The 12,169-nt window shown below is 37.2% G+C and overlaps 1 protein-coding gene across 1 annotated transcript; it reads left to right on the top strand.

Moving 5' to 3' along the window:
- The first annotated feature begins 9,802 nt into the window (after positions 1–9,802).
- Positions 9,803–10,987, top strand: LOC125224639 (alpha-1,6-mannosyl-glycoprotein 2-beta-N-acetylglucosaminyltransferase-like). The gene has a single exon (XM_048128065.1). The coding sequence runs from the start codon at positions 9,803–9,805 to the stop codon at positions 10,985–10,987; it is 1,185 nt and encodes a 394-aa protein (XP_047984022.1).
- Positions 10,988–12,169: the final 1,182 nt, after the last annotated feature.

Here is a 12,169-nt window from a genome sequence, read left to right as displayed (position 1 = left end):
AGGTATTACCGGGCTGTGCCAAGCTAAGCCCATCCATATGCCATCCCCTAAGTGAAAGCGAGAAGAAGTTATATCTCTTTCTTGCTCTCTTTTACGGGATGGCCTGTGGGGGTAGTCTGTAAATAATTTGTATTGTTTTTTGTGTGTTTTTATATTTAACTTTTATAAAAATAATATTGTAAAAAACCTAAACGGTCTAGTGTATAATGGTATTTCTTAAGTCTCCTAGATCCTAACACTACTTATCCTGCATTTCCTAAGATTATTCGTAATAAGGTGTAGGGGGACAATCAGGCTCGTTACCTGTAAACTTATTAAATGTACTAAAGTTCCACTGTAAAGTCACGTTCAGTTACATTACATAGTTACACGAACAAAAATATCTGAACACGCTTTTTTGTCCTTAATATTAGAGCCCTTTTTACATATTTTTGTTCGCGAAATTCAACGCGACTGTACCTACTGAATAGTAAGAATTTTACGTAGTTAGTTACCATATTACTATATTACTGGGTGTTTAATGAGAGTTTCCATAAATTCCATAGCAGTAAGGTACAGGGGAACAATTTCAACTGAGGCACTTTCAATTTTGATTTTGGTCCATATTTACCTATGACCTCTTAAAGCTAGAGAGAGATAGATCTCACAGTAACCCTTATAAACACTTTTTGAGCAATCGAGTAGTGAGATCTTGGAACAAACTCCCAGAAGACGTGGTCTCAGCACAAAATGTGAATCAGTTTAAAAATAGACTAGACAAGCACATCACATCTACAACTCGGCTATGATTACTGTCACAATTAGAGATGGGTAGTGAGTAAATACTCAAGAGTAAATATCGAGTAAATACTCAGTATTTACTCAAAATACCCGTATTTACTCGTTTTTACTCAAATTGGTGGGTATAAACTATTTAGCGTGCTGAAATGGAAATACAAATTAGAAATATTGGTGTATTTTGTTATCGGCTACTAAGTTAAGTAATCAAATTTATATGAATTTTATTTTAAAGATGTGCTCTCCATACATGTAACTATTTTTCACAAAAATAAAATTCAGAAATTACCAGTGTGTTATACATCATCTGATAGGTCTTTAAAAATTAATTGAATGTTTCTAAAAAAGTTTTTTAATAATATGAACAGTTTTGGAATAAAACGATAATTAAGACCGAAATAATGTTTATACCTTTATAACTTTCAAATTCGTTGTTGGAAAAATATCCAGAAACCGTCAAATTATTGCCCATATAACACAAAACACAAAACTAGTACTTTAAACGTCATCAGCTGAGCCATTTTTGAGTTTTCTTTAGAAAACCCTTAATAAAAGGTCGTAAGTGCCACATTAACAATCACTTCCGATCGTCATGCCGTTATCTAGAACATCAATTTAATTTAGGTCTCATACTTTTACTGAAAATACCTGCTTTTTTTAAACAAAACTGCTAACTAAACATTATCACTATTTTTTTCTCACAATGATTACCTCTTTTTCGACAAACTAAGACTCCCATAAGCTTCTAATAATATAAATCTCATTTAAACATGTCCACACAGTTAAAATAAATACGACTAAGTACTTAAAACTCATTTTTTTAATTATTTTTAGGTAACAGTTTCTACTCACCCAAATGAGTAAATACGAGTATTTACTCGGTGCTTTGAGTAAATTACGGGTAAATACTCAGTATTTACTCACCCCTACCCATCTCTAGTCACAATGATCACTGGATACAGGCTATATCAGTTCTTTAACTGCCTGCCTGCTTATTAAATAATAATAATAATTTAACCATTTTTGCATTAGTAAATAGTGTTAATTGGTCGTACGTATAATGTATATGGCACGCGCGTTCTGTGGATACATAATATGGAAACCGAGTTAATGGATAAAAATTGCCCCCTAGTCGAAATTTCTTCCCTATGCCTTAACAAGATGATATACTCGTAAATCCCCATTGCAAAAGAAATAATGTGACAAAATAAAGTTTTACAGTGATTCACGGACGAAACGTGTTTCTCTTTTGTAATGCTTGCCATTATCTCTATCAAATTTTTAGTACCAAGATATTTACCTTTAGATCAGTAGACGTGCACTCAAAAGGGACATCAAGTTGTGCCAACTCTAGCAATGCTGAGTCGTTAACTCAGCTTTTAGACAAAAAAAACTAAATCAAAATCGGTTCATCCGTTCGAGAGCTACGATGCCACAGACAGACACACACACAGACAGACAGACAGACAAACAGACAAACAGACAGACAGACATACATACACACAGACAGACACGTCAAACTTATATAACACCCCTTCGTTTTTGCGTTTGCGTGTCGATACCCGAAATGGTTTCCCAGTTAGCCGAATGGCACAATCGCTCACGAAACGCTCACGAAACGAAGCGCTAGTAGATATCTATCTCTATCGCGGCGATGGCGCGACAGAGCCAATCGCTTTCGTTTGGCGTCAGAAATTTCGGCACGGGGCCTGGCCCTGCTGTTAATTTGGTGATTTCTGGGAATAACATAATGCATGACATCAACGCGCATTTGGATTCTGTAATTTTATATTAATCGATATTCTTCTAAGCAGCAAAAAGGAAGGTAAAAAGTTAGGATGGGTCAGACAGAACATACATTTCATTTAGGTACTAGGTCTAGTAAAAGTTTCATTGTTTTAGAGATTAACGAAAATTCTCTGACTTCGTAAATAATAAGAGCACAGTAACACACAAGAGCACAGCATAATATGTGTTAAACGATTACAAAGTATTTTAGCGTAAGTTGGCCAAATGGCCACTCAATGGTGTTCGTAAACCAGTCACTGCATCAAGATATTATGGTAGGTACTTACCTAGAGATGGCTATCATTGCTATCAATTACAGGGCACTTCGGGAACTAGGAAAACTCTGAAGGAAAACTTAGATGATCATCAAGGTGGGTTCAAGTGTAACTGCACTGCGAACATAGGCACGCGCCGCTAAGGTTCCCCCGCTCGCTCCCCAGTCGGCGGCCGGTCCGCGTTGAAATTGCACGTGTAGTGAAGTATTTTGTGATTTTGGACAAGAAAACAAAAAAAAGTAAGTATTTAGTTTTTTTATTTTCTCAGAATGTATAGTTATGTTTGATTTATCTAATTAATCAGTTGTGCGGAGTGACTATTTCTCTATCTTTTTGACATTCACTGATGCGGCTTTCTTGTGCCGTTTATTTTTTACCGAATTTAAAAAGTGAAAATGTATATCTAGCACACATTGAACCACAAGGCTAGAGTACTCAATGAACCAGGAGGTTCTCTAGGTAATTCTCTAGTTAGCCTTTGGAAGGTCTATTTTGTACAACTTTTGCCATGTTTAAGAGTTAATATAAATATATCTAATATAACGTTACTATATAGTACAAAAATAAATGATAATACATATATTATTTAAGTTTTTTGAAGTGCAAGACTTTATTTTTCATATAACGAAGAATATTGTGACGATTACATTAGTAAACTACTCTTAGTTTAAATAAATAAGCATTTTTGACATTGTAAATGTTGTATTTATTAAATTTCCCCATATTTACCTAAATCAGTTTGTATATTTTGCAATTATTTATCAAAAACTATGCAATTATATAATGGTAGGTTCATTGTGTACTAGGCCGGTTCATTGAATACATAGTACCGGTTCAGTCTGTACCAGAGATTGTACACAATGAGCCATTGTTCATCTTTTAAAAAAACTAAAATATCTCGACTTCTATTCAGTTTTATTAAAAAATAATGATGAAAATTTAGAGCTAGATAAATAACAAATGCACTGAATAAAAAAAATTGAATTTGGACCTATTATGACTGACTTATTAAGATTTAAATTTTTGGTGCCTCACCCTACCTATGATAATCTTCGGGATTTGGGCTTGTGTTACCTTGGGACTTGGGACTCATTGACTTTCTATCAAGGAAGCCCATAGCCTCCGCGCGTTTTGAATGCATTAGCGCGCATTCCGCTCGTAATCCGCGCTCGTTAGTTTCCGCCGGCGTCCACTGGGCGCAACGCCAGCGGTCGTCCGGCACATCGCTATCATTTCGCTCCGCTAACGCTCCGCTTATGCTCTCAAAATGCGCGCTCGCGCATGTGTCGCCGAGCTTAAGGGCCCATTTAAACGGTACGAGAACTCGCATAACGAGTTTTATTACATTGCGGTATTTGATGGCTGTGCAAAATTGTATGTAACCTCAACAGCCCGCAACGTAACTAAAATCGCATGCTGGATCGCACGCACGCAGGCCTAAGGAGACGAGTCCATCCAACGAAATGTAGACAATGACAACACGTAGCCAACATACGGCCAAGTAGCACTCTGCACACGTTGGTCGTTGGCTCAAGGGACCTTGGGTTGCTGAATGAGTGTTAAAGAAAAAAAAAACAACAAAATCTTACAGCTTGGCATAAAAGAGTAGAAACGAAACGAAACTATTTTTTTAACTACAGCAACATTAGTGAAAGATTTACGAAAATCTTATACTATTAAACGAGCAATTCTTGTATATTTATTTATTTATTTATATATATATTTATTTACACTGACGATCTCGGAAACCGCTCTAACGATTTCGCAGAAATTTGTTATGTGGGGGTTTTTGGGGGTGAAAAATCGGTCTAACTTATCCTTAGGTCCCGGAAAACGCGAATTTTCGAGTTTTCATGCGTTTTTCTTCGCGCGCCATCTCGTGTACAGTAGTTGTACTGTTAAGACAGAATTCTTTCGGTCGATGTAAGTACTATTTATTGCAAACACTAGATGGCGACACAGGTCAAGGCTAAAACGAATAGAAAATACACTATTTGAGTTTTTGTGGCGAAATGCGCGCCATCTCGTGTGGAGTAGTTGTGTTGTTAAGGCTGAGAATTCTTTCGCTCGATGTGGGTACTATTCATTTTTGAACTAGATGGCGATCAAGGATCAGAACCGAGCGAAGCTCGGTTGCCCAGATATTATTTATTTATATATACCGACGATCTCGGAAACCGCTCTAACGATTTCGCTGAAATTTGTTATGTGGGGGTTTTCGGGGGTGAAAAATCGATCTAGCGTAGCTTTAGATCCCGGAAAACGCGAATTTTCGAGTTTTCATGAGTTTTTCTTTCGCGTTAGTAAACGTAAAAATATGGTCGTTAATTTCGCCGCGCGCGCATCGATTCCGCTTAGCTCAGTCGTACGAGGTCGGTCTAATGTAGGCAGATAGATCGTAGGTGTCAGGGTTTCGAATCCCGGCCAGAAATTAAGTTTTTGTTTATTGTCTTTTTTTTTTGTTTTTGTATTTATAAGTTTTTTTTTATCTAAAGACGTGATATATTAAAATAGAGCTGAGCGAAGCTCGGTCGCCCAGATATTAATAAGTTTATCTATGCCAATAATAGTGTTGATTTTAGGAAATAAAATACCCTTGCTAATGTTTAATGTATTGCCTAAAAAAGATAAATGTGCTTATCAGAATATTCAAAAAGTTGTTAATATACCTATCAGATAATTTAATTTTATCACGAGGTTATTATTTATTAATTAAATTTTGCCGACAAAGTGAATGACCTAGAATTATCTAGCCTTTTCCATTCCACGTCCATCTTTTGTGAAGGGTCAATGCTAAGTGATTGGTTCACCAATGTGTAAACAGCGACTCTTATCTTGGCCAAGGGGGTGCTCCAAGGGTTGGCCCAACCGTTGGCCCCATGTGTACAGCGGCCAATAGGAAAGTTTCAAAAGGTGTCAAAATAGTTGCCACATGTGAAACGGTTTATATCAAAGCTTTAAATATATAGACGTTGGTGCTCCTATTAATTTTCTACTCTTTTAGCCAGGTCACAATCCTTTGATGTGTGGACAACACTGGACAATAAACCGACACTAGTCGGTTGGCCGGCCAGCGCTGGCGCCAACTGCCAAAGTACGGCCAAGTAGCCCTCTACACGCTTGGTCAAGGGGTTGGTCGAGGGGTTGGTCCAACCGTTGGCCCCATGTCACACCTCGGACACTGGCGATCAAATATATTATATTGAAAGGGGCGCATTCCTAGCACACAGTCTTAGCTCGTGTAGGTGAACGCGTACTATGCTTGTATGAGTGAAATATGACAGGTCGACTGTTCGTGTTTTTGACAGGCGGTAACTGTGAGGTAACCGAGAGGGTGTGGGCGGCACTTTCAGCGGGGAGCGGGTGTGCCCATACTGCCTTTGCAGGAAACATAAAATCATGTCACAAAAAGCTTTTTATACGAGATTTTACGTAAAACATTATCTTTTAAATAAAGCCAAAATTGTCGAAATCGGTTTACATTACAAAAAAATATCTCTGAAAAACCAACATACTATACCTGTCGCGCAAATTAGTTAGCGAATTCACCGAGAGATGGCGCTATACACCTATGTTGTTGTGTGTTGTACATATATGTTCATTAGTACCTATACTTTTAGTCATGTCTTTAGAGTTATATGAGAAACATGAGAATATTCTAACCTTTGAAAGCCTGTACGGAACCCTCGGTGAGCGAGTCCGACTCGCACTTGGCCGGTTTTTTTTGACAATAGGCGTGCCAGGGTATTTGGTATAATCACAGACCTATCATTTCGCTTACGCTTAAAGACAGCTGAAGTGTGCGAAAGAGAAGCCGTCACGTATATGAACATCCCATGAGTGAGAAAGAGTCGGACTATCGATGACAAAACGTGACCATTTCTGAGTCCGACAGCGGCCGCTAGCGGCCGCGGCTTTGTTTACATATTTTGAAAATATTCAAAATAATAAATAATTCGGGGGTTGGGGTAATAAAAAAATAAGCGCGTTACAAAACACGGAGAAACTAAAAAGCAAAAAATAATAAACCTTTGAATTCAGATTTCTTATCGTATTGCAATAATCTAAACATCCAAATTATAAACAAATCAATTATTTTTGCAGTCGGTACCAGACCTGTTCGTCGCCTTGCTATTGCCTGTTTGCCCCACCCAACCATACGCAGGCTGGCACCGACTCCAAAAATAATTGATTTGTTTATAATTTGGATGTTTAGATTATTGCAATACGATAAGAAATCTGAATTCAAAGGTTTATTATTTTTTGCTTTTTAGTTTCTCCGTGTTTTGTAACGCGCTTATTTTTGAAGGCGGTTTTATTTTTTGTTAAAAAGTTTATTTATTTGTTGATTTTTAGTGGTTCCTATTGATATTATACGTATCAGTCCGAATACATGTACACTAGTGAAAGAATTATCCTTTAACTCCTAACCATTGAGGAGTTGACCTTCCATCATCAGCTCAGCCACACAAAATTATTACCATCAGGCGTAAATACTGGTTTACCTTTGAAAAATACACTAAAAACATTACATGTGCCTATAACATTTGAAGAGTTCCCTCGATTTCTCCAGGATCCCATCATCAGACCTTGACTTGGTGCCAATGGGACCATCTCGGGGTTATACCCGTTCGATCAAAAAAAAATTTTGAAAATCGGTCCACAATTCTCGAAGATATCGAGGAACATACATACAAAAAAAAAAAAAAAATAAAAAAAAAAACATTTAGTCGAATTGAGAACCTCCTCCTTTTTTGAAGTCGGTTAAAAAGGGATGTGTAAAATATGGTGTCGTGCAGTGTACTAGATTGTTCTGTTACAGGGCCAAATAACCCGCTGAAATACTAATTTCACAAGTAATTATGATCTTGCGATTGAAATTATTCTTTACGATATTTTGTCAAATTAATAACTTAAAAGTGTTTAGAAGCCTACTCACATAGTCTATTATTAGGTTTTCTTCTGCTGTGTGCTAATATTTCATCAAAATAGTCAATCATTTTCAATATTTTGTGTAAAAACCTAAATTGTTAGTTTACGCTAGGGCTTGACAATTTCATAATGACAGTATCGATAACTTACAGGAGTACAATATTATATTAGTCGATATTATGTAATTATTAAGATTTATATAATAATAGAATAAAACATTAACTAATATTCACTGCTATAATTAGTTTATTATTATAAATTTTTATTTTATAACAGCCAATGCAATAGCGCGCGCCTGCTGCGCCGGGTGCGGGACAGTCCCAATGTCATCCTGAGAATGATAGCGGACAAGCCTGATTGTCCGCTATTGCTACACTGTGCGGGATTACATTCCCCTTTGACCACCATACAGTGGTAGCTCTGTAGGTTAACTTTATATGTAAATATTTTAGATTTAGGCTCCTACTAACCCTTAATTAATTGTCACTTTCATTCATGTATGTACTAACAAAATATGTGTCTCTGTTACACGAAATAAATAAATAATAATAATAAATAGCTAATTATACCTTCTACTTTGCCACTTTCCACGACTTTGTACATCACAAGGAGACACAAGGTTACCTCATGCGCGGATCCAGGGGGGGGGGGGTCATGACCACCCCTGGAGCCTAAGTGCGTTTTCACATTATCCGATCCGATATCGGATGTGGGACCGATATCACATACATTACAGGCGCCATCTTGGATTTTTTCTATTGAAATCCTTCCGACATCCGATATCGGATCGGATAACGTGAAAACGGTCTAAGTTGGCCATACGAATAGACCACGTGACCCCCCCCTGGTGCCCCGGGCCTTTACCACGTGGGGGGGGGCGGACACGAACTCTGGATCCGCGCTTGGGTTACCTGTAATAGAACTATTTTTTTATCATATCAACACTTACTGCTCTTATACCAAAATGACTCAATAGTTGCCACATGCAAAACGGTTTACATAGACGGTGGCACCCTTATTAATTTCTACTCTCTTTTGTCAGACTTTCGCTTAGGATTAAGCAGCATCAAATCCCATCATCCCGCCGTCTCTAACTAAACAAGAAATTACTATGTATCCAGGGCTTCAAGTACGCTTGGATTTTTGCTGCGCGCGGAATAAAGCTGATGGAGGAAGCGGCGAAACTGCTGACTGTACCGTCGGTTATCTAATCAGCACTGACTGGCAGGACCATTGTAACGGAATTTAACTTTGTATGCGTTTTTGAAATCTCTTACCTAAAGAAAAAAAAATAAAGAAATACGTAATACTCGTATGTAATTTTATTATAATACATATTAAAAGAACAGTATTTGAAAAGTACCTAGTCGATAAAATAGAGGAATATCGATAGAATATTTATGTCTATAGACATCACATCACTATGTTTGACACACACATACACATATTACGCACACACGTGCATGTCATTTTTGGTCTCGTTTTTGAAGCTTGAGGAGCATTCTTTGTCATCCTATTTCTATGGGTATAATTGTATAATATGTCAAAGAGCATTGAATCACTACGTTATGTATTCCATACGTTATGTATTGAAGTACCATAGACTTTGCCATAGACCAATATTTTATGATTTTTTGCATATGAAAAGAAGATGATAATTACGTCAGATTATTGCAATAATTGAAGAGACTTTTATACCTAAATGTGGATTTTAAAGCAATTTTATGTCGTTATTGAATTGTGATTTACAGTGCTGACTGAGAAATGTAAGTTTTTTTACCGAGTTATAATGAACTTACATTATTCACTGTAAAAATCAGATGGTTCCGGCGAAAAGTAAAATATCAGCCCTCTTGGCTAATCTATATGGTGGGTTGACATTAAAAACAATGGGAAGAAAAGATTTTAGGCAATGTTTTGTGTTGATCCGTAATATTCTGGTGGTTTTGATAATTATCGTTTTGATAGCAGTTTATCAAATAAAATCTTTTCGACATGAGGAGCTAACAAATATTATTCGTTCGAGCAAAATGGAACATTTATTTATTCCCGACAAGGAACCGGCTAGAATTTTGAATACATCTGAAATTAAAGAAATAGTTCTGGACCGCAACAAAAAGCAAACTATTTACAATCAAGATATGTTCGGACCGATTAAAGAAGACACCGTCATTTTAGTGATTTTTGTGCAGAAATCTACGATAAATTTGAAGTTTATGATCATGTCGCTATCACAGGTAACTGGAATACAAGAGACACTTATAGTATTCTCTCATTCACGATACGATGAACATTTTGACAATTTAATCAAGGCTATCGATTTTTGCCGTGTCATGCAAATATATTTTCCATATTCGTTGCAACTGTATCCTAGCGAATTCCCAGGTTTTACGCCAGGTGACTGCGTCCCTGACCAGAGCCTGAGCGTAGCAGAATATTTACACTGCAATGGCGCTTCGAACCCGGACATGCACGGTCGGTTCCGGAACCCACAAGACGCTGAGAAAAAACACTACTGGTGGTGGACTGCTAATCACGTGTTCGAGAATTTAAAGATTATTGATAACCATAACGGAGTAGTCATATTTATAGAACATGATTACATTTTTATTGATGATTTTCTCTACATGACACTCCTTATGAAAAAGATATCAAGCACAATACCTGGATGTGAGTTATTGGCACTAGCGGCTACAGAGCCTTCAGATGATCATGCCACGGTCGACGTGATGTCTTGGGATCCTGCACTTCATTCGGGTGTCTTAGCGTTCGATCTGTCCACGTGGAATAGCATTGTGTCTCATTACGACTTATTTTGTGACATCGATGATTATTCGTGGGCCGAATCTCTGTCCTATTTGTCTTTGAATCGCATAGACGGCGACAAGTATAGAGTGATGTCCAGTAAGTTTCCCCGAGCATACAAAACCGACAAGTGCATAGTCTTCGGATCATTCGCAGAGTGTGACGTCCAGGCGGGCGTTCATCAGATTTATAATTTGCGAGACCAGGTCAGCAGTCACTTGTTCCCGACGTATATCGAGGTGTTCGTGGATATTGAATTTGAGGACCAGTACACGAGCTTCGATTACGTGGACGTGAACGGTGGTTGGAACGATCCAAGAGACAAAGCTTTATGCAGAAATCTGACCGTGTTTAAGATCAAGAAGGAGATATTGCAAATGCATCACCAGTTTGACGGTATTCTGGAATAAATTGTTTGTTTGCTTGTTTTTGATTGGACAGTTTTATTGATTGTCTATTAAGGAGCCCGGCTGCGGTGAGAGCGGTGGTGAAGTGCTAAGCTAAGCACGACAAAGTGTGACGAGGGTTAAAGAGACGCGGCTTCATTAAAATTTGATGAATGCATGAGTGCCTTTGAAAGATACGATAAGTCGGTACTAGGTAGAGCATAGTGAATTCAGCTTTACCTACTCGCGATTAATTGCACTACTTAAAGTATTTTTAAAAGAACTTGCCTTGGTAAGTATTATCGTTATCAGAATACTTAAATATATTATGAGAAAGTATGTAATAGATTCTTAAATATGACACTTTGAAAAATTATGTTTTTCACTCGGTGGCGAAACCTTCATGCCTTGAACCATCGCTACGCTCGTGGTTCAATGTTGGAATCTTTCGCTTGCTCAGGTATCAATATTGGCACGTGCGGTTAAACAGCAATTTTACCCTTTTATAAAACAAATAATTATTATTTTCCCTATGGCTAATAAATAAATAACAGAAATGCTTAATTAATTACCTACTCTCGAAAAAAATGTGAACAGTGACAGTATTTGCAAAGCTAACCTCGTTCGCGTGGCGTCCCGCTTGGGAGTTCGTTCTCCGAGCATTTTGCAGATGTATTTAATTTTTTATCTCACCGTGCACCGCCCGCAGTTTACAAAAAATATGGGCTTTATTTTTGCAAAATTTTAAAATTGTAATTAATATTACCTATCTGAAGGTTTATTCGGGAAAGTATCGTCCCACATTGGTGAATTTAAACAAATTAATTAATCAGGATATTAGTGTGAACTGGCACTCGAACAAAACGTATGAAAAGAGTCGTAGCGATTAGACGCATCCGCAGATATACATATATATATAGGTATTTAATTATAATCTCGGAAAAGAATCCAGGCCCAGCCGCATGATGGAGGCCAAGGAGAGTTCAAACTGCGGAGATGAGTTCTGCATTTCGCTAACATTTTCTGATTACCTTCGTTTTTAAAACTTAAGTAGTTAATTTGATATGATAAATATTATATCTATTTACTCTACACATGAGCAAATACTTAATTTAGTAGCTCAAGTGTTGTTTATCAATTTTATTGCTTCTAATAATAATGTTAATGTTTAAGCAATAAACGCAACTCTAATAAGTAGGTAATTAT

This window comes from Leguminivora glycinivorella, chromosome 3 (genome assembly GCF_023078275.1).
Source record: "Leguminivora glycinivorella isolate SPB_JAAS2020 chromosome 3, LegGlyc_1.1, whole genome shotgun sequence".
In the NCBI taxonomy this organism is placed as follows: Eukaryota; Metazoa; Arthropoda; class Insecta; order Lepidoptera; family Tortricidae; genus Leguminivora; species Leguminivora glycinivorella.
This window is presented reverse-complemented; position numbering and strand designations above follow the sequence as displayed.